The sequence below is a fragment of the Wyeomyia smithii genome, chromosome 1 (assembly GCF_029784165.1).
Source record: "Wyeomyia smithii strain HCP4-BCI-WySm-NY-G18 chromosome 1, ASM2978416v1, whole genome shotgun sequence".
NCBI classification, from domain to species: Eukaryota; Metazoa; Arthropoda; class Insecta; order Diptera; family Culicidae; genus Wyeomyia; species Wyeomyia smithii.
In genome coordinates, this window is record NC_073694.1 from 79,127,899 (window position 1) to 79,151,339 (window position 23,441).

The window sequence follows — 23,441 nt, forward strand, 5'->3', positions numbered from 1 at the left end:
GGGGAGTATCTTGGGCCCAATCTTAAATAACATTTTTACTTCTGGTCTTCCTGATTCACCACCAGGTTGTGAGAAATCTCTGTTTTGTGACGATACAAGCATTTCCGCAAAAGGAAAAAGCCTTCGTGTTATATGCAGTCGGCTACAAAAAAGTTTAGATATATTTTCTTCATATTTGCAGAAATGGAAGATTTCCCCTAATGCTTCTAAAACACAGTTAATTATTTTTCCTCATAAGCCAAGAGTTTCATTCTCAAACCCACCAATAACCACGTTATTAAGTTGAACGGTGTGGTCTTAAATTGGTCTGATCAAGTTAAATACTTAGGGCTAATTTATGATAAGAATCTTACTTTCAAGGAGCACATTGAACACATCAACAGGAATTCTAGACTTTGTTTCAAGAATAAACTGTTAATTTACAAACAAATTTTTAGGCCAGCAATGTTATATGCAGTTTCCATCTGGACAAGTTGTTGTGCAACCAGGAAGAAGACACTTCAAAGGATTCATAATAAACTTTTGAAAATGATTTTGAAGCGTCCTCACCATTTGTGGCAGAACACACAATATTAATTCTGAATAGATATTAGTACATAAAGAAATCATTACAAACAAACAACAAACTATTCAAAAAAACCCTCGATGCCGAGCCCCAAACAACAATGGCCGCAAAGGAAAGACATCTGACGTATAAAAAGTGATCAAAATATGACCACGTGGCTTAGGAATGGCCCCTTATTATTGTATACCGCTGGTATCCGATATTCGTCCGAAAAAAGCGCCCGAATAAATTTGAAAACTATTTTCCTAATTTCTATTGAACTAAATAAAACTTAGTAAAATAAGTTCTTCGAATAATCAATGATAGAACTTAGTATTAACTTAATTCGGCTTCCATTTTTTTTTTCTCATAATTGTTTCGATTGTCCAGGTTATTTGGTAGACTCAGTAGCAAAAACCATAGATGCTGGATGTAAACCTTATATGGCACCAGAAAGGATAGATCCTCAAGGTTAGTAGCTAGTTGATTGATGTCGAAGATACTTCAACGAATTGTTTATATTTTAGGTAATCCTGGTGAGTATAACATCAAATCCGACGTGTGGTCACTAGGTATAAGCATGATTGAAATGGCTACCGGAAATTTCCCCTATAGTACGTGGGGTTCTCCATTCGAACAATTGAAACAGGTAAAATCCTTTAAACTACATTCAATTTTTACTAATGTACATCAAGGTTTTGGTCCTTATACAGGTTGTTAAAGACGAACCGCCGCGATTAAAATCAGATGAGTTTACTGACGTATTCAAAAATTTCATCATTGCTTGCCTGCAAAAGAATTTTCAAACTCGATTCAACTACGAACAGCTACTTGATCACCCATTTATTCAGGAGCACACGGAAAAAACTACAGATGTTGCGTCTTTCGTTAGCGAAATACTGGATATAATAAGCACAGCTTAGCGATCGATCCTGGTGATAAATCAACGTTTAGTTAGAAGTTTTATTGCGGTTAAAATATTACTGCTACATAAAAGGATTTTTTCTTTACGATTTAATTTGCCACAACTAAATGCCATATATTTGTGTTTTACTCTTCACTTATCGTGCGATTAAATTAGATTCACAAAAGAACCGATGAAAGTATATCCAATGCCTGTTAAAAACATAAAATGAAGAAAATATTTTCACAAATCCCAGTTATCGTGTATTTTGTACAAATTTGTCAATTCTAACAATGTTAGCAATTACTCTTCCACCCGTCATAGGTAAAATTAAATTATATATAATTTGTTTTATTACACGAAATAAATTGGAATGCTCTGTAGAATGGAAGGGGCTTTCTTCATCGTTCCGTTCGCCAAATATCACATACCTCTACTATAATAGAAACGATATCTAGGATAACGCTAAGTCTTTTATTCGCGGAATAAATTATCACCAATGAATGCTGCTATAAATGGTCTATCGTTCGAGATTTGTTTATCTCATCGAATGATCGCAATTCTACATTTGTTTTCCAGAAGCACATTTCCGAAAGAAGTTTAGTATAAGCGTGCCTAAAATGAAAAAAAAAAGCTTTTATTTAGAAATATATTTTAGCTTCTTGGTTTCTTTGATGTAAGTATCGAATTAAAAACAACTTTACGTAGAAACACGTGGATGCAACCAAAATAAACAAAAGCTGCAATTCTAAAAGAAATCGGTACAATATTTATCATTAGATCACGAATCAATCAATTTTCAAGACATCCCATCGCTGTGGAATCATTTTACTGTTCAAAATGGTCGTGAAATATTTCCACGCGAAACGTCGCTTATTCCGTTTTCACTTCAGTGATATTACCAGCGTTGTTAAACTCGCTCGCAAATAGCATGCGATACTCCAAGTGGCGTTCTCGCCGCTACCAAAATCTCACACTAGAGATACTCCTGTCGTACTGTTTCTCGTTCTCTTTTACTTTTTTTATTTCACACTACCGAGCGTTGATGCTTGCGAGTTTTCTCACACACACTCGCTCGTGTACTTTCCCACTCGCGAGTACCTCCCTTTCTCGCGAGCACAACCAGCGGAGGTGATTATTAAGACCGTCAAAACGCATTATGACGATACGGAGTGACAAGGCACGACGAAGCGGAGTGGCAAAAAGAATATTTCGACGAGTAGGCAGGGATGCCACATATACAGATTTATCAGTTCTTATACAGATTTTTTGTGTATTTTTCATACAGACATCTGTATATACAAATTACAGATTTTCTAGAAATAGTACAGAACTATACAGTTTTTTTTTTGATTTTCATGAGGTCGCGAAATGAACTTTTCGATATAGTTGAAAATCGAAAATTAACTCAAATGCTATTGAGCGTGTTAGAGTTTTCATTATATTTATATGTTACGCGTAAACGTGTGCATAAATGAGTCAATGAACAAACTATGTTGCGTTTTTTTCTTCTAAGGGATATGTTGAGTAAATATGCAGAATTTTATACAGATTGAAATATCACCAAGGAGATTTCCTGAGATTCGAAATACAGATAAAAATGTGGCATCACTGCGAGTAGGTATTCCGATACCCTACACGTTCAAGCATGCGATTCTATATAGATTTATCACCCCACTTTCGGCTGTCGGTGCACGATGCAAAACTGCTTGGCATCAGTTCAGCGATTGACAAACCGCATGCGTGAGTCGGTGAACGAAGCATTTTCGTTTTCGGGCACATTTTTTCAAGCACTCCTAGTCAAGTACTCTTATTCGAGTACTCGCGTACTCGGCGTGAGTAAAAAGATAGAAGAGAATTTGCGAGCGGTTGTATGCTGGCTGCTGCTCTGGCAAGTGCGTGAATAATAAAGAGTGTCTCGAAGGTGTGTGTGCGAACGACTGGAGAAGCGTAGCACACATCTAATTCTCAAGCAGAAAGGAGTGGATATGTTATGCTTCTCGCTCGTTTAGCAACGCTGGATATTACACTCATGATAACCCAGATTTCACGGCAGATGCCACTTTGCGACGTGTTTCCCACTTAGGTTAGGCCCTTTAATAGGGCTTTATTCACTTCACTCTGATTTCACCCGTAATAAGCACCAATGCTAATCAGTATTTTGAACAACTCTTCCGAAGACACCAAAACCCAAAAATGTAAAAAAAAAGTGAGAAAAGACTTTTGACCGCCTTTTTTTAAAACGGCTTCACTGTACGATGGCCCTTTACTGACATGAAGCATGGACGCTGAAGGAAGCTGATCGAAGAGTGCTCGGAGCTTTTGAGCGTAAAGTTCTGCGGTCGATATTTCGCGGTAAATTGGAAGATGGTGTGTGGCGCAGACGCTTGAATCACGAATTGTACCAGGTAAACAAACATGCTGATATAGTGAAGGCAATACAGCGGGGCAGGCTTCAGTGGGCTGGACATGTAGCCAGAATGCCTGATGAGAGAGCCGCCAAAACTATCTTCAGTAGAGAAACAGGAAGAGGCCGCCGACTCCGTGGTAAGCCTCGCACGCGATGGACGGCGCGGTGGAAGAAGATGCATGATCTGCTGGTGTATGAGGAGACTAAAGAACGGCTGCCCAAGACAGAAGAAGCTGGACATCTCTAATTCGCTTGGCCCTAGACCGGTAAACGGACGTTAGCCAACAAAGTAAGGAAGTTCATGTGAAAATGCAATTGCTATGTATTTATTGCATGGAATACACGGTCCACTGCTCTGATACTCTATCCAATCGATTTGCAGTCTTCAGCAAAGTTTCTCGGTGTAGTAAGACCTTCAATTTGACGTTTAGTTAAGTTCGTGATTTGGCCGCAGAGGTGGCACTTCAACGCTAACTTTTTATTCTTACACGCTAAAGCTTTGCAATTTTCGACAAAGTTTTAGATCATAAAATTTTATGGAACTTCATAGAAGACAAAAAAATCTGTCTCTTTAAATTTTGGAAATACACAAGTTTTTGTTGAATATGTCTGAATTCACGTTTTTTGGTTATTATTTTGTGATTCAGGAATTTGCGTATTCTTTGGTGAGTGTAATGTTGAATGAAAATCAAATAATCTCCGACTTCTAGAAAACATAACGTCTGAAAAAGTGCCGTTTTAAAAATTCTGCCAAAAGGCTTGAGAAACGTAATAAAGCGAAAAGCCCATAACAGAAATTGATTCCAGATTGAAAAAAACAGTTCGAAGGATTAGAGAAATGCCCAGAAAAATAGCTAAAAAATTATTTCTAATCTTATAACTTAAATACCAGAAAAATACCAAACTGAAGAAAATTTCATATTTCAGTTTAAAATGCCCTCGTAAATATAGTTTAAAACATCTGAAAACACTTTCGAAGACTTGAAAGAATGAAAAAGAGCAAAAAAAAAAGAAAAAGAAAGAAAACTCTTGAATTTGGTTCGAATTTACAAAAAGGAAAGGCGAAAAGAAAAAGATTGTAGTTCAGCCTAATGGTTGAACAACGCTTCCTAATGAAAGAAAAGGGCAAAGTAGAGGGGCCGTTCCTAAGCCACGTGGTCATAAAGAGGGGGACGGGGGGGTTTGTCAAAAGACCACGAAAGACCACGCACGGGGGTGGAGGGGGTTAACGAAATGACCACGTGGTCTTTTTTCCTGACTTATAATTTATTGTTGCCACCAAGTCAAGAATGAAGCTTTTGCATTTTAGAAATATCGAATGTACTGAAAGTTTAATAATAAAAATGTAAAAAATTTAAGAGAATTTTTGGCACTTGACAAAAGAAAAGACCACGTGGTTAAAGTTGTCAGGGGGGGGGGGGGGTGCCAAAAGACCACGAAAGACCACGGGAGGGGGGGTACGGGGGGTATAAAAAGCGATCAAAATATGACCACGTGGTTTAGGAACGGCCCCGAGATTGATTCCAAATTTGGCGAAATGTAACTCTTAAGTTGAATGCGACTAAAAACAAAACTGATTTCAAATTAAGCCCACAACTTAAAAAAGCTCCGAAGTTTATATATACCTTATTTGATCAGAAACTCCATAAGGCTCTCAAAATGTGCTCAACATGTTTAAAGAAACTTTCCAAAAAGACGAAGAGGTTAAAAAAGACATGATTACTAATTCATCTCAAATATAGCTCACAATGACCCTATAACCAGAAAAGGTGTAGAATTTTTTTTATGGGCCAATACATTTTTTGGGAGGTTTCCCCTTTTCTGGAAAAAAATAACGTGTTCACGTAGACATTATCAGGACCCCCCCTTACCTCCTTTCTTCTTATTACAATGAAAAATCCCTTTGAGGTGCGTTGCACACAAACTTTCAAGTTTTGTTAAACGAATATATCAAGCGATAAAACAAGTTTATAATCACAAAAGGAAAGATATAAGGAACCGCGAACTATTACAATACTCACCTATAGTTTTGGCTCCCAATAGCGTAAATAAATGGATTAATAACTGCCGACATCCAGGCGAGAACGGATGCGAACACATGGAGATTTGCATGTGATCCATCGTCGTCGATGACATTTGCAAGCATCAACGGTAAGAAGCATATTAGAAAGCAGAGGTATATTGTTAATAATGTTAAAGTTAACCGACAGTCTTCCTTGTTGCGGAAAAACGATTCGATCCTGCCCGATGCGTTTGCACTGTGAGAAGAAAATGGTATGTAATGTATCTGCGGGGGTAGTCAACTCTTATTTAACGTACTTGTGAGCTTTTAGTTTAGACCTCTGCTTGTGCACAGTATAAAAAATGCAAGAGTATGAGATGGATATTACGATACATGGAACCAACACTCCAAATAGAAATATGAATTTTTTCGGTGAACTGTCGTTTTTCTTAAGAATGGTGCAAGAGAATGTTTCTTCGTCTAGACCTAATCGGCCCCACACTTCGAATAATGGTAGTAGCTATAGCAAAACAAAAAATAGAAAAGTTGATTCACATTTATGTAATAGAATGTTATGACCACATACCATTATTCCGAAAGAAAAACCCCAAATCAGAAGTAGTTGAAAGAACAAACTAACTGGAGTATATATCTTAGAATATCGACTAGGATGAAGTATCAGCGTGTATCGATTGATAGTGAGGCCAACCATACTGAGTACTGACACAGCCACATTACCGTAGAAAAACACGGGGAAGACTTTACACAAATCCTCACCTAGTGTCCATTGCTTAAATAAAAAATAGATGGATTTTTAGTGCTGTTTGTGTAAAAATTGAAAAGTATAAAATTACCTGATTAAGGAACCGAATTGCCGTGAGTGGCATGTTAACCGCACAGAAAAAGAGATCTGACATGGCAAGAGATAGGACAAAAACGGTTGTCGGATGCTTCCGTAGCTTTTGATACTTCAAAAGAGCTATCACGGTGAGGAGATTGCCTGCAAAGAGTTGAAGATACATACTATTAAGATAGAATTGCAGTTTGACTTATTAATTTTTGGATTTACTTAACAATTTAACAAGAGTTAGATGCTTGGTGTTAAAGAACAACTTGTAGAGTAGACTTCAAAGTTTAATTTGATTAACAACAAAACCTATGTTTATCACACATTTCAGAGAGAAAATTGCAGTTTAGTTCTCATAAAACATTTGATTTCACATTTGTTCCTTTCTAAGTTCTTATTCTCTCTAATTCGACCAGTGCATCAGTAGTAGAGCAGAATCGCGCCAAATGATCTGGAAACACGCGAAAATTTAATCGATCATTTTTGATTTGAATGAAATTTTGCACACGTATTTGGCTTAGCAAACTGAGCATTTTTCACAGATGGAGAGATTTTTTACACCCATGAGTTATATTCTAATAGGCCGTTTGGCATAGGTTTTATTCGAAGCACTGTAGCCCAGAATCCGTTGGTTGTATAGAAAAACTGTCTGAGATTGAGTTGTAGGAAATTGAAAATGCATCATAAAAAAATATACACTGTACAAAAAAATTTCTGACAGAAAAAACTAAAAATAAATATTTAATTTCAATTTAAAAAAAAAAGATTTTTTTTTAATTTTTTTAAAGTAACTCGACGTTGATACGCAACTTTGAAAAAATAAGTCCAGGATGGAGAAATGAAAAATATTTTTTTATGGTAGATTAATTTTTTTATAAAACTTTTAATTCAAACATTTTTCAAAATATTTGGATTTTGAAGATTTTAAAAGATGCAGAGAGTCATTTTGAATCAAAAAGCTCTTGGTAGTTAACATTCTAAAGGCATCGGTTTTTGAGTTATTTTGAATTTAAGCTCGAAAAATTATTAATATTTCGGAAATACACGTTTTTCTTAATTTGTCCGTGGTTCTCCAGCAAAAACCATACGTTCATTGGAATGCTTAATCAAAAATATACAATTCATTCTTTGACAACAAAACGATTGGATAAATAACTCAGGCGCTGTACCTTAGCCTACCTACACGTTCCCCCTTGCCGAATGTTTTATAAAAAAATATGTTTGTCGTGCAACACTACCTTCAATAATAACTGTTTGTAAAGTACGCTACCAATAACTACTGGGTTACCTATAATATCTGTTTTCGTATATAAATACGATTGTTTTCTCCAGAAGTGTTAATAACAGTTTGCATTTTGTGAAGATGAATAAAGTGAAAATGGAATACACCAAGCCCAAGTGCTGTAAACCCTTTCCTGATCGTCGATGCTCATTAAGCTTACGCAAATTAAACGAAAACGTTATTGCAAAATTAAAAATATGGAACAGTCGAGCTCATTTTAATACGTCTGTATCAATTTGTGATTCGTGTTGATTATATTGTATCAAAGTGAAAAATGAATTTGATCCTGAAGAGCATCCACCGATATCACTGGTAAAGCTCAATCAGGAAAAATATCCCAAAAAATAGTATCTGAATATTACTGACATTAAATCTACTAAACTCAAAACACGCCTCAATAAATTTCACCGTTGAAAAAGAAAAAGATAAAAAACTGCCTTTCCTGGATTTGCTAATCACAAAAAAGAAGACGGCACTTTGACACTCGGCATCTATAGAAAACCGACGTCTACAGACCGCTACATAACCGTGGACTCCAACCACTTTGGCGCCCAGAAACAATCGGCCTTTCATGCCATGGCGCATAGACTCTTTAACATTCCTTTGGAGAAAGATGAATATCAAGCGGAAAAGGACAGAATCTACGAAGCAGCCGAACAGAATGGTTTTAACAAGATATTTGTTCAAAAAATACTCCGGAAACATGAACGGAAGAAACACCGACAAGATGCTACCACACTTCAACCGGAAAAAGAAATCCCCACCAGAATCAGCCTGCCGTTCTACCCAGTTCTAACAAACCCAATCAAAAATGTTCTAGAACAACAAGGTCTCGCAGTAGCACACAAAAGTGGCAACACACTGCGGGAAATTCTATGTAACCTGAAAGATAAGGTCCCCAGCGATGAGCAGTCTGGAATCTACCAGATTCCATGCAAAGATTGCACTACTGTATATATTCGACAAACACGCCGCAAATGCAAAACTCGTCTGAAGGAGCCTAGAAGAGCAGTGGAACACAATAAATTTTGCGAATCAAGTGTAGCGGCACACACGATCAGCCAAAACCATGAAATTTATTGGGAGAGTGCAGAACTGGTAAAACCAGTGCGAAAGGTGTCATTGTTAAATGCCTGGGAGTCGATGTATATCGCCAATGCTGAAAACACCTTTGATGAATGAGGATGATGCACCGATAATATCGTCTCTCTTCAACCTGATAAGGCAAAGAGCGTAGGTCACCACATTCCTCTCCAGACATTTGGTTAGCCGTAAGAAAATATAGTAATCAGTTGGACATTGGGCCTCGTCCTGGATGATGAGCAGAATTTTGCTCGAAACCGGTCGACGGTACAGGTAAATTTTAATTTGTTCACTTGTTAGATTTAGTAAGAGTGATAAGTATTGGTGTCTGGTCCTTGATATCGTTCGTCTCGTGTAAACTATTAATTTGAAGAATTCGATGAGGTTTTGTTTAGTTTTGAGCAGTGCTGGGATGTATGTATAAATAAACCACACAGACTTGACCTGTCCTAGCTTTTATGGACTTTCGCCCATACACTTTTTTTGAAAACTTAATAAGAGTGCAGATTCAGGTCTAAAAGCCCCTCCAACTTCCTATATGTCAACGTTTACGAAATTATTTCATAAATTTACGTAGGTACTGGACATTACCAAAAATCTATGTCTCTTCTTCTCATTCAAAATGTTGGTATCATACTTTAGCCTATGAATATTCCGTCGCAGGCGCATAGTTGAGAGTGTATGTGTGAATCGTGTATCGACACACTTCGAGTCCAGAATAGCTGTCCATTAACTTTCCCTGATTTATCGACGGAATATTAGGCTCCGAACATTCGGAAAATGGTAACTTCCTGAAAACGTTGAACAAAGTAGAAACGAGAGTCTGGAAGAGCTTTGTTTCTTTGTGCGAATGGTTTCTAGGCAACAAAAGAAGCACGATGGTGCACGAATTTCTAAACTCTTATTTATACCAATCGTTTCATGATCGGTAACTTTTAACTTAAAATTCACTATTGCCGAAACGGAGTCAAAAATAAGAAAAAGGTGGTCAATCAAAGTCCCCACCATGTCTGGAAATACGGGTATACTCATTAATTATTTGTTCCAAATTGAAGAGTTCCGCTTATCGCTCCAAATAATTTGTATTGAAGATATCGCGTATTAGTTTCGGTAAGAGCTCCGGTAATACGGTTAAAATGACTACAATCCAAAAAAAAAACTTCAAACCAGGTTTCCAAAATCGCCATCGTAATGCCCAAACGTAATGCGCAAGAACCAGTTTCCAACAATTGTTTCGTTGTGATAAAGATTGAGGAGCCAGTTCGCGAGAACCGCAACCGCATGTTGTTTTGATGTTCTCCGATTTGGCTGAAATTTTCAGTGACTGTTTCAAGGTAGGAAGTTTTGCAAAATTTGATTTTTTTTTCATTAAGGTTAAGGGTGGTAAAACGGCCCTCAAAGATGATGTGTCCAAAAACGTCCAGTTTACAAAAAGTTCAATTACTTCTGCTAGACATGATGGATTATTTTTTTAAATTTGTGATATTATTCTACGCTAATAGTACTTCAAAATGCATGGTCACAATATATGGCAAAGAGGCAACATGACGAAAAAAATTCATTTTTCGTTGAATTTTCAGGACCACCCCACTTAAATTTTCAGGGTCACCCCACTCTTCTCAACATTGCTAGAAAAATATCTGAATATAGCGTTTTGTAGAGCAACTCAAGAGCCTTGATTTCATGTATAAGCCAAGTGTGCCAAATGGAGTAAAACGGCCCTTGAAGGTTTTTATCAAAAACCGTCAAAATCACTCAATGAAATGACAATAGCTCCGGCTAGAGAGATTTTGTTGAGAATCACGAAAATTTCATAAAAATAAGATTTTTTGTTGTCGTTTGGTATTTTTGTTATCATTTTTTATGACACGAAACAAAAAAAAAAATAGTAACCTTTTGAATGCAAAAATACTGAATAACACGTCGCGGTATGTCGACAAAACTAACCCGACATTTTTTTTCCTCTTTTTGGCCATCGACGTTCGTAGTAGTAGGTAGTAGTACTGTCAATTTAATCTGTTTGAACCTGATTTAATGTTTTCTATTACCATCACCAAGTTGTGAATCAATTTGAATGTCAAATTCATCAGATGCATGAATTGCCGATTGGTTATCGGTTATCGACAAACTGGACCTTTCTTCGTTTAATGAACCGGTGAGTAAACTCTCGATTCGTAGTCGATTACCATTTCGAACATATGTAACTCAAGGGATGACTAAACTGTTCAATCGTAAACTATCACCACCCGAAAGTTTTGTATAGTACACAGCACCGAAAATCGCCAATTCTTATCCAAAAAAATAGTTATTCATCATGTAAATATATATGTAACGTTTGTCACCTTGCCTTTAAGAATTCTTATTTAGCTAGAGCAATAATCTTAGTGATTTTGACAGTATTATGAAATAAAATCTTCAAGGCACGTTTTATCCCAAATGGCATATCTTATAATAAGGCAGAGAGTTCTGGTAAGATAGAGTGATTATCCAAATTATCAACAAAATCTATCAAGTCTACATGAAAACATTCTAATTTTAGTGATTTTGACGGTTTTTGAAAAAACCTTCAAGGGCCGTTTTACTCCATTCGGCACACTTGGCTTATACATTGTATCAAAGCTCTCGTAGTTGCTCTATAAAACGCTATATTCAGATATTTTTTCTAGCGATGTTGACAAGAGTAGGGTGGTCCTGAAAATTGACAATTTTTAAACAAAAAAGCATTTTTTCGGCATATTGCCTCTTTGTTATATTTCACGACCATGCGATCAATTTTCAAAAAAAATCCATCATGTCTAACAGGAGTAATTCATTCGTTGTTTTGCTTTCGTCTCGATTAGACGCAAATTGTTTATCTGAAAATATTTTACGATTTCTTAATTGACGACTGGGTGCATAAAAATTTAGTTGTGATAATAATTGAGTAGATTGCACGCGTTGAGAAATAATGTCATTGATAAAATAAAGCATTGAAAGACCGCGGCGTTCTTTAAGTGCTTGTATGTCTATAAGCATGCAGCGTGCTTCATATGATGGTAAGGGAAATGATGTCCAATTTAGCTTACGAAGCGCGTACAAAAGAAATTGTTTTTGGACAGATTCAATGCGTTCTTCATGTGTGGCAATATAGGGATTCCATACAATGCTACAGTATTCCAGAATTGGTCGGACGTATGTAATATATAATAGTTTGATTGTATATGGGTCTTGAAAATTGTGGCCGAAGCGTTTCATAAAGCCCAGCATACTATTTGGTTTGTTGATAATTGTATTATAATGTTCTATGAATGTAAGTTTGGAGTCTAAGATTACGCCTAGGTCCCTTACGATTTTGCATTTTTCTACTGGTTGGTTTCCTAAGAAAATGTTTGTAGGTGGTGTTACTGTTTTTCTGCTAAAGGCTATTGAATTACATTTCTTGATGTTGAGTTGTAATAGGCTTTTGTTGCACCAAGTGTAGAATACATTAATTTCATTCTGGAATATTTCGAAGTCTTCTGCATTGGTTATTTCTATAAAGAGCTTCATGTCATCAGCATATACAAGCACATGTATTGACTTAAGAAGAAAGGAAATGTCATTTACGTATAATATAAATAGAAGAGGGCCCAGGTGGGAACCTTGAGGAACCCTAGAAGTTACTTCTATTGGGTTTGAAAAGGAATTTTGAAAGCGGACTATTTGTGTTCGTTTTGTTAAGTATGACTGCAGCCATTCCAAAAATTTTGTTTCAGTTCCGTATTTTTCGAGCTTGAAGAGCAATAATGGTATGTCGATTCTGTCAAATGCCTTGCTAAAGTCCGTATAAAGAGCTTCTACGTGGTTACCGTTGTCCATTACAGTCAGAGTGAAAGTTATGAATTCCAAAAGATTTGTGGTAGTTGATCGGCCTTTGTAAAAGCCGTGCTATTGAGTTGTAATTTGGTGTTTTACTTGTTGAAAGATTTTTTCATTAATTATTGATTCAAATAATTTTGGAATGCATGAAATAATGGCAATTCCACGATAAATACGAATGTCAGATTTAGCGCCAGATTTGAAAATTGGCACTATATATGAAGTTTTCTAGAGTTCTGGGAAAATTCCATTCTTCAGGGACATGTTAAAAAGGTGTTGTAAGGGTGTAGATAGTTCTTCTGCCAAGTTTTTGAGAAAAATTGGAGCTATTCTGTCAGGTCTAGGACCTTTCGTAGCGTCTAAATTTTTAAGTGCGTTTTGAATTTCGAATTCAGATATTTGATTGACAGATAAAGAATTCGAAAATTCAGGAAAATACGAGAAGTATTCGCGGTCGCGATCTGTTTCTTCATATGTGGTGTAAATTTCTTGAAAAAAAGTGGCAAAAAGACTACATATTTCATTACTAGTTTGTCCTACATTACTGTCAAGATGCATTCGTGATGGAAAGTTGTTACTTTTTAGTTTGGTTTTTACGTAGTTAAAGAAGTTCTTAGGGCAAGACTTGATTTGATGTTCGATTTCACGATTATGTTCTTCATGTGCAATTTTATTGGCTGCGTCAAGTTGACAACAAATTTCTTGGTAATTTTGAAGATTTTCACTATTGTTGTCTTTTTTGTATATTTTATGTGCTTTTTGTTTTCTATTTTTTAGGTTCTTCAATTGTGGATTAAACCACACTGGATATTTGTTGGTGTTCGTTCGTCTTCTTTTTTTTAGAGGTACATTTTCTGATATAATTTGATTATTTATTTCATAAAATTTTGTTACTTCTTCGTTGACATTTCCTTCTTTACAAATTATACTACGCCAATTTATTATGCGAAGTCTACGTTTTACTTGTTCGAAGTCAGTTTTGTGGTATTCCGGTACATCCTCGTACTCGCAGTCGCTGGGGTACGAAGTGTTATTAATTACTATTGAATATTCAATTGCTGTGTGGAATGCTTCATTTTTCCAGATGGGAGTCAATGATGCATCTACACAGAAGTCTTCAGTGCAGTTTGTGAATAATAGGTCTAAGCATTTTGTTTGTGAGGGAGGCTGGCATCACGGCTAACTAATAATACGTGCCCCGAAAGCTATCCGTTTAATTAATTAATTTATAAGTGAATTAGGTGGCCAAACTTGTTAAAAATTGTCAAGTTGTGATCTGTGATGCTTTGTCTAAGTGAGAAAAGTGAAGGTTTTGTGAAAAACACAGTGTTCCTTGCGTGAAAGTGATAATTTTTCCTCGAATATCAATTGAAAATTGTAAGGCCAGCTAAGTTGCGTGAGTGTGAGTGCCTACTTTGTGCGTCGCGCTAACTAGCGGTTCGTTATTAACATGCGAAAATTGAATGCATGGCGGTGTGAGCGAAGAGAACGATAATATCTGGAGAGAGAGCGAAGAGAGTAGTGTTGCGCTGTGTTTGTCGGCTTTTGTTTCGCTGGCATAGGCATAACCAAAATAAAACAGATGAGTATAAGTTTTTGTATCAAATATTTTAAGAATGCATAGGCTCTGTGTGTAGTGGTTTTTAGCGGGTTTTGGACTTTTACAGAAGTGTAAATGTGTCATCTGTTGGGTGCACAAAGTGTGGTAGCTTTTCGGTTGCGGGTAGCGTTTTTTTTTTATATTTACAAACCAGATTGTGCGATGCACTCTCACAGGTCAAAATTGACAGTTTTACAATATAGTTTCAAAATTTATCATTCGAGCATGACAATGCGGCATGCGATTGATGCATCGTCTACAATTGTGGGTCCTGGCAGGGCGGTGACATTTTATTCAGTTCTATGTTCTTGTTTTATGATTTTCCTAGCTTTTGGACAAATGTTGATGTACATAAGTAACTTTTATTTAATTATGTTGAAATCGTTTTGGGCGTGAAAATAGTTCACGACAACTGAACTTTGATTGCAATTATTTTGGCATTTTTATAATAAACTTGGAACTCTGTTTTGTTTAATATGCTTATTTGCATTTTTTTTTTAATTTTTGGGCTATGAATGCATGGAGCTTTGTCAGTTTTTATACTCAGTAGGTCTTTGGTTCAAAATGTCGTGTCGCGTATGCGTCGGTAGGAGAAAATGGAGCGGTCGTGCATTATGCCCCGGTGAAACGCATCATCGGCCCGGGTGAGTTTTGTTTATCTAAGGGTTTCCGGAGTGTAGTGGGCACGCTATTGTTTGCTTCGGGGAGGTCAGCTCAGTTTCGCGCACGTTATTTTGACAGCGCTCAGTGTAACTATCTTAATACAGCGGTTTCGGAGTTCAATGACCATTACATCGTATAATGCTCGGGTGTGCCTTGTGGGTTTTTTTTTACTCGCTCTAACGGTTCTTTGAGCTGGTACCAGTAGTTTGCGTTCGGCGTGCGGTGCGTTTTACGAAATTCATTCGTTTCGAGGTAAATTTTAATAGTTCACGGGATGAAACGCGAAGTTTGGTGTGATACAGACTGTTAACGATTGGTTGCCGGTGATACCTAGAAACTTCGATTCTCCTATATGCCGATACAGCGATCGTGATGCGGTTATTTATATCGTCTTCTGATGGCCGGTTGCGCAGAGACCGAGAAATATCCATATCGGGCGCGAATTTGTGTAGAAAAGATCGCACCATCAACCTCGATGGATCCAGATCAATTCCTTTCCACTAACACTAATACCTTCCTTTGATACTTGTGGATGATGCAGAGGATTCCTCGGTCTCTAGTAGCAACAAGTATTAAACTAACACTCCCGATATCCCTTCCTCTATTGATCTGCATGGGGCGTGGCCAGCTACGTTATTGACCAGTGAAAAGAAAAATCACCAGGAATTGTACACTGAAAATGGCTTGCTACTCCTAGGCACCATTTTGACGGTTCTTTGTGCAATTTCAGCTGATTCTGGTCAATCGCGGGCAACACACGGGCGATCAAATATGCTATGCTATGCTATGCTAATAGGTCTAAGCATTTTGTTTGTTTTTGACATGATTGATTTGATATAGACCGAGTTCTGAGGATTTGCCAAAAAGATACTGCAGTGTTTCGTTTTCGCCTACGACTGGGAGTAAGATAGATTCATTTCCAATGTCTACAATAAAGTCTGCATTACGTTGGTTGAAGTCGCCATAGACATGCAGTTTTACTTCTGGTTTCATGTTAGACATAATAGATTCTAGAGTTTTGAAAAATAATTCATACGAATGTTTATGAGCATGTTCCGGTGGAAAGTACACGGAACAGAAGATATGTTCTTCGCCAGCAATATATGCTTTGGCCCATACGTGTTCAAATTCTTTATATTTGTCGGATATTATTTCTTCAGAAGTAAAGTCTACATTAATGGCAATGAGGACTCCACCGCCTGACTTTTTTTGACTGGTAGACAAATTCCGATCGTGCCGGAATACATTATAATTGTTTCCAAATACTTCTTCGCTTCTTACGCTTTCGTCCCAGCTACTTTCAGTTCCTAAAATTATTTTAAAAGATGACGACAATAGATTTTGTTGAATTTCTTTCGTTTTGCTTGGGCTTTTCATGCGATTGAAATTCTGACAATAGATAAGAATTTCAGTCGCGTTCTGTCGAGGAAGCGAAGAAGTGTTAGTCAAGTTATTACTTATTTTTAAATATAATGGTTCTGCCTCAGAAGAGGGCGTCCTTACTTGCGAAAATTTGTACTAAATTTATTTACAATTTCGCGAAGTTGTTGAAGACGGTGCGTGCGTTCATTTGATAGAAAATGACTATATGATTCCTGATGGACTTCAATAAAGACGCGTTGGAGTTGTTCTGGAGATGTCGGCAGTCCTTCGGATGCGAGAAGCATTCTTATACTGGTTGGTGTCATTTCTTCTACGCATACAGATGATGGTTGGTCCTTCATGTATGCGAGATATAGGCGTGTAATATGCATTACTTTTGGGTCGCGGAGTCTAGCCTTCAAGAAGCGCTCGTCGCCATTCGATGATTGCTGCGTAAGTCGGACGATTGGTGGACGCATGGGGTCAAGTTAAAATTGGCTGTCTTGCGGTGCTGATTGTATGCTGGCGTTGCCGGCAGGAGCCGGTGCAGAATTTTCATTGTTAGTTGCATTTTTTCTGTCCGATATGGGTTGATAGTTTCGCCTTTTTGGAAATTCATAAATTTTGATGTTTTGTCTGAATTCGGTGGCCCAGCAAATTGAACGCGTGCAGCTGCCAGGAGGTCTTTGTCCGAGGGTAGTGGTTGTTTTGGCATTTCAGCAATTTGAGTTTTCTTTGAGTTGCAGGCGAAATGGTTTATTCCGTGTTTATAGGTGTTGTTACTTATGCTGATAGGGTTTGAGTTTTCCTGCTGACGTTTGCGTTGCTGCATACGTTTACGAGCGGCTTTTCCTGCATGCGTCTTTTACGCTGTCTGGCGTCATATTCAGTCCAGTCGCGTTTCCATACTTTTTTATTGCCAATTAGGCGCCAGCCTGATGTGAAATTTGGAGTACGGTGTTCTCCTGAGTCCGATTCTGGAAGTGGCAATGAAAGGCGAAGTTCTTCAGCCAGACTGGGATGATTGTCTGTTTTTGGCTGGAGTGAATTCGATTCGTTGAGCGCTTTTAATTCATTGATTAGTTCCTGCGCCGTTGTGCTGCAGTTTGTATTCTTATTTTGTATAGCTTCTAATTGGTGTTCCATATTGTCAATTGATTGATTCTATATTAGTAAATGCTTTTTCCAGGTGCTGTTGTATGTTCTTTGTGTGCTGCCGATTTTCTTTGCTAATGTCCGATATGTCCGATATGGAGTCATGGCCAAGTTCGCCAAACAGCGTCGAAATGCGATTTATGGTTTTTGCCGACGCATTGTTTGTGTTGATATTTACTTTTTTAATTTCCGTCTTCAATTCAGAAAGCAGTGTATTGATACTGTCCAGTGTGTCGTGCGTTACAGTCAGTTTAGGAAGTTGACTGATTATTGAATGATTTGATTTGATTTGTGATTCAATACTTTCTGTTAAAATTTTCTGGTGCTGGATGAGCTTCTTCAGTTGGAGTTGGTCCATGAATTGTTCCTGGCATTCTATGCATAAGGGCAGCATAAATGAACGCAGTAGTTCTTCTTGGTTTCTACGGGTTCCTACGCAGGCAGCGTGGAAGTGCCTTTTGCATATTCCTTCGCATTTCCACAGGAAACGGTTGTCGGTCGAAGTACAGTTGGTTATGCCACACTTTTCCATAGCACTGATTAAAAATTGTTACGCGGCGAGTACGAATTGTCGAGAAAAGGTTAGATACACGCGGTAGCACGACGGTCAAAGATTGTTTATAAATAAATAAATTGTTGCTTACGTGCACTCGCGACGCCGTCAAGGTGTAAAAAAATAAATAAAAATACAAGTTAATTGCGGAGCGAAATGAAAACGCGTTCGCGCCCGATGACTGTTCGTGGCGAAAAAAAAATCTCCGTTTGATTCGCAAAATAACAATACACGAGTTATCGTACGGGTGTTTTTGTTTCGATTAGTTCTTGTGCTGTGCGATAACAATAGTCTGCAGTTTATCGGCAGAAACATCTTCTGCACACTGGTAGGGGCAGGCTACCCCGCCAGTGATCTGATACGCAGCTGATATATCAGCAAGAATAATTCTCCCGCACCGCTGTTACCCCGCTAGCAGCACGGACCACCATACGATCGAGCGAGTGGAAGTCAACTACAAGTGGTATCTACAAGGTCGCGTGTAGGATACGGCCACTGTGTCACAACACGAAGCTGGATCGTCATTGTTTGTTCTGCGGAGACACTCGATTGATCCTACTATCAGCCGCGAGGTCGTGACTTAGACGTTCGGTGAAGTATTCACTTTAGAATTTTCATCATTATTATTAATATCATTACTATCAATATTATTATTATCAATATTATTATTATTATTATTATTACAATTATCGTTATTATTATTATAATTATTATTATTATTACTATTATTACTATTGTTATTAGTATTAGTATTACTGTCTTTTTTTTTTTATTTTGATCCATTGTAGTTTGAAAAATTGTTTTTAAAATTTAATATCAACTACTTAATCGCCCCCCCCCCCACATTCGAATATTTATCGTTTGTGTGCGGTAGAGTGTAACGCTCCCGCAAAATGGACGACATGCAGGTGCAACTATTCCTGGATGTGGAAACAAATGGGGAAGAGATTGAGATCTCCCCCATCAATTCCCCTCTACCTTCCCCGCTACCTAGCCCCGTACCAAGGGTACCGGCAACCGGCAACACGGGTGAAAGCCTACCCAAATGCTTCGAAAGGTCCGTTCATAGTTTTTTTAGGCCCATAATGAAGCCTCTTAATATTATACAAATAGGTAAGGACCTGGCAAAACAGTTTTTGGACGTAACCGAAATTACAAAGGTTAGACCGAACAAACTGCGAGTTGTCGTGAGTAGCTTGAAGCAAGCAAAAGCAATTGCTAGCTACGAGCTCTTCACGAGAGAGTACCGCGTGTACATCCCAGCCAAGGACGTGGAGATCGACGGTGTGGTTACCGAAGGAAGCCTCAAGAACCCCCTGATTCAAGATGTAAAGATACTGGATGTCAAGCAATTGCATTCAGTATCCATCGAAGAAGGGAAGAAGAAATTCCTCCCTTCGGACTCCTTCCGTGTAACATTCGCCGGATCCGCACTGCAGAACTACATCTCTTTGGACAGGGTTCGTCTGCCTGTACGCCTGTTCGTACCGCGGGTCATGCATTGCCAAAACTGCAAGCAGTTAGGTCATACAGCCACCTACTGCTGCAACAAGGCACGCTGCAGCAAGTGCGGAGGCAATCATGCTGAGACCGCTTGCAGTGAGGATACTGAAAAGTGTCTTTACTGCGAGGGAACTCGGCATGACCTTTCGGTGTGTCCCGCGTACAAACAGCGCGAGGAAAAAATTAAGCGTTCCCTCAAGGAACGATCAAAGCGCTCTTTTGCAGAAATGCTGAAGAGTGCTGAGCCACCCTCGACAGGAAACATCTTTTCCTTTTTGCCAACCGATGAGGGTACATCTGACGATCCCGTCGAAGGGTGTTCTTATGCCATGCCAGAAGGATCTAGGAAGAGGAGAATGATCAACTCTCCTAATCTTTCTCGCAAAGGTCGCAAGATAACCCCTAGCGGAATGACCAATAAGCCAACACTAAAAGGAAGTGGTGAAGAAAAACCGAAGCAAGTACCTCCCGGTTTTAATTTTAAATCAAACCAGGAGTACCCACCGCTTCCTGAGGCACCAAAAACCCCTCGTGCACCCATTTCTCGATCAGAAGATAAAAAAGAAACAGGGTTCATAAAATTTTCTGATATTGTGGACTGGATATTTAAAACATTCAAAATACCAGATCCCCTACAAAATATTCTTCTTGCCCTTCTTCCTACAGTGAAAACCTTTTTGAAACAACTCACAGCAACTTGGCCCCTCATTTCAGCTATCATATCTTTCGATGACTTATACGGCGAAAGAGGTTAGGAATTTTATCACTGTATTACAGTGGAATTGCAGAAGTATCATCCCCAAATTCGATCTATTTTCTCATTTGATAAATACATACAATTGTGACCCATTTGCGCTTTGTGAAACCTTTCTCAATTCAAACGATCAACTCAATTTCCACGATTTTACATTATTCGTCGAGATCGAGACTCACACGGTGGAGGGGTACTTTTAGGGATTAAAAAGTGCTATTCCTTCTTCAGAATCGATCTCCCCTCGATCTCGAATATTGAAGTCGTTGCCATTCAAACGAATATGAATGGAAAAGACCTATGCCTTGTTTCGGTATATATCCCTCAATCCGCGCGGATTGAACAGAGGCATCTCACTGATATAGCAGAGTTGCTTCCCGCGCCTTTTTTTGATATTGGGAGATTTTAATTCTCACTGTTCGCTATGGGGGTCGCTGTACGACGACAACCGATCTTCTTTAATCTGTAACTTGATCGACGACTTCAATATGACACTTTTGAATACTGGGAAAGCGACACGTGTACCTAATCCTCCAGCACGCGAAAGCGTGCTTGACCTATCCATTTGCTCGACATCACTAGCGTTAGATTGCCAGTGGAAAGTAATCAATGATCCCCACGGTAGTGATCACCTACCAATCGTTATCTCAATTGCTAATGGGTCAACTCCAACGGAACCAATCAATATTGCGTATGACCTCACACGTAACATTGATTGGAAGTCCTATGAGACCATAATATCGCAAAGAATCGAGTCCCACGTGGAATTCCCTCCGGAGGAAGAATACGCGTTCCTTTCTGGCTTGATCATCGACGCCGCGACTCAAGCTCAGACGAAACCGATACCCGGGGTAACGATTAGACGGCGCCCTCCCTCCAAGTGGTGGGGCAAAGAGTGCTCAGACCTGTACGCGCGGAGGTCCTCGGTGTATTTGGCCTTCCGAGAACAAGGCACTATCGATTTGCTCCGAAAGTACGATGTACTGGATAGACAAATGAAGAGCTTGATAAAAGCAAAAAAACGCGGATACTGGCGGCGGTTTGTGAACGCGTTGTCGAGGGAAACATCGATGAGCACTCTTTGGGATACCGCCAGGCGCATGCGGAATCTTAACGTTTCGAATGAGTCCGAGGAGTATTCAGATCGCTGGATACTCGATTTCGCCAAAAAGGTCTGTCCGGACTCTGTCCCCGAACAGAAGACCTTTCGCGACGCGTTTTTAGTAGCTACGGAAGAGCCTCCATTTTCGATGTTGGAATTTTCAATGGCTCTCCTCTCGTGCAACAATAAAGCTCCAGGGTTGGATAGAATAAAATTCAACTTGTTGAAGAATCTTCCCGACACTGCAAAAAGACGCTTGTTGGACTTGTTCAACAAGTTTCTTGAGCTAAACATTGTTCCGCACGACTGGAGGGAGGTAAAAGTCATTGCTATTCGAAAACCCGGAAAACCTGCCTCTGATCACAATTCTTATAGGCCGATTGCTATGCTCTCCTGCCTCCGGAAATTAATGGAGAAAATGATCCTCTTACGGTTAGACAAATGGGTCGAAACAAATGGTTTAATTTCAGATACTCAATTTGGCTTCCGCCGGGGCAAAGGAACGAACGATTGCCTAGCGTTGCTTCTACTGAAATTCAACTCGCATTTGCTCGAAAAGAGCAAATACCCGCTAACACTTCAAGGCTTCTGCGTTCTTGGATATTAAGGGGGCTTTTGACTCTGTCTCTGTAGAAGTTTTAAGCGCGAAACTTCATTCGCAGGGACTTTCACCAAATTTGAATAACTTTTTGCTCAATTTGTTGTCAGAAAAGCATATGTATTTCTCACATGGCGATTCGACAACTTCCCGAATTAGTTACATGGGCCTTCCCCAGGGCTCATGTTCAAGTCCTCTCTTATATAATTTTTACGTCAATGACATCGATGAATGTCTTGCAAATTCATGCACGCTAAGGCAACTTGCAGACGATAGCGTTGTATCCATTACTGGTAGCGAGGCTAGCGATCTGCAAGGACCATTGCAAGATACCTTAGACAATTTGTCTGAATGGGCTCTTAAGCTGGGTATCGAATTCTCTCCGGAGAAAACTGAGCTGGTCGTTTTTTCGAGGAAGCATAACCCAGCTCAGCTGCAGCTCCTACTAACGGGTAAAACGATCACTCAGGTTTTAGTCGCTAAATATCTCGGGGTCTGGTTCGACTCTAAATGCACCTGGGCTTGTCATATTAGGTATCTGACACAAAAATGCCAACAGAGGATTAATTTTCTTCGTACGATTACCGGAACCTGGTGGGGTGCCCACCCAGGAGACCTTCTAAGGTTATACCAAACAACGATATTGTCAGTTCTTGAATACGGCTGTTTCTGCTTTCGCTCCGCCGCGAACACGCACATTATAAAATTAGAGAGAATACAATATCGTTGTTTGCGTATTGCCTTGGGTTGCATGCAGTCGACCCATACGATGAGTCTTGAAGTGTTAGCGGGTATTCTTCCGTTGAAACATCGTTTTTGGAATCTCTCTTACCGGTTGCTAATTCGATGCACAGTTATGAATCCAGATTTATGACTTTATATTTTGACTATATGGCTCAAGATATTAATCCTTCTTCATACGATTCCTCCAATGTCGCACTTTTAGATACTTCTAATAATGCTATATTCTTCGACACCACCATGAAACAAGACATTTCTGGTATCCCGGATCAATTGCGACACCAAGAGATCCCTAAGATTTTTTCCAATAAGTTTAAACATGTTACTCTATTAATTTTCTTGTGCCAACGTAAGAACAATCACATACCACGACGACGCGAGACAGGACATAACACTTATTATTCTTACAAAACATAAAAAGGAGTAAATAAACCTTTTTCGTCGACCGGTTTCGGGCTACGATCTTGCCCATCAGCTGGACGATGTCCGACTAGTTACTTGTGG

General features: G+C 38.8%; 2 protein-coding genes across 4 annotated transcripts in view; one reads left to right on the plus strand and one right to left on the minus strand.

The window, feature by feature from the left end:
* LOC129718881 (dual specificity mitogen-activated protein kinase kinase 6) overlaps positions 1 to 1,834 on the plus strand; it is a 78,509-nt gene extending 76,675 nt beyond the window's left edge. For both annotated transcript variants that reach the window (XM_055670076.1, XM_055670075.1), the window contains exons 5-7: positions 935 to 1,015; positions 1,072 to 1,193; positions 1,258 to 1,834. In XM_055670076.1, coding sequence (XP_055526051.1) covers positions 935 to 1,015; positions 1,072 to 1,193; positions 1,258 to 1,467 — 413 coding nt within the window. In that variant the 3' untranslated portion in view covers positions 1,468 to 1,834. The remainder of the gene's footprint in view (positions 1 to 934; positions 1,016 to 1,071; positions 1,194 to 1,257) is intronic.
* LOC129718883 (protein trapped in endoderm-1) overlaps positions 1,578 to 23,441 on the minus strand; it is a 56,087-nt gene continuing 34,223 nt past the window's right edge. Inside the window, exons 2-7 of one of the 2 annotated variants that reach the window (XM_055670080.1) lie at positions 6,715 to 6,860; positions 6,447 to 6,650; positions 6,178 to 6,380; positions 5,880 to 6,116; positions 1,946 to 2,063; positions 1,578 to 1,884 (exon numbers count right to left, since the gene is read on the minus strand). In XM_055670080.1, coding sequence (XP_055526055.1) covers positions 1,958 to 2,063; positions 5,880 to 6,116; positions 6,178 to 6,380; positions 6,447 to 6,650; positions 6,715 to 6,860 — 896 coding nt within the window. In that variant the 3' untranslated portion in view covers positions 1,578 to 1,884; positions 1,946 to 1,957. Of the gene's footprint in view, positions 2,064 to 5,879; positions 6,117 to 6,177; positions 6,381 to 6,446; positions 6,651 to 6,714; positions 6,861 to 23,441 lie in introns of both variants that reach the window. The other variant, XM_055670079.1, reaches the window with a different exon arrangement.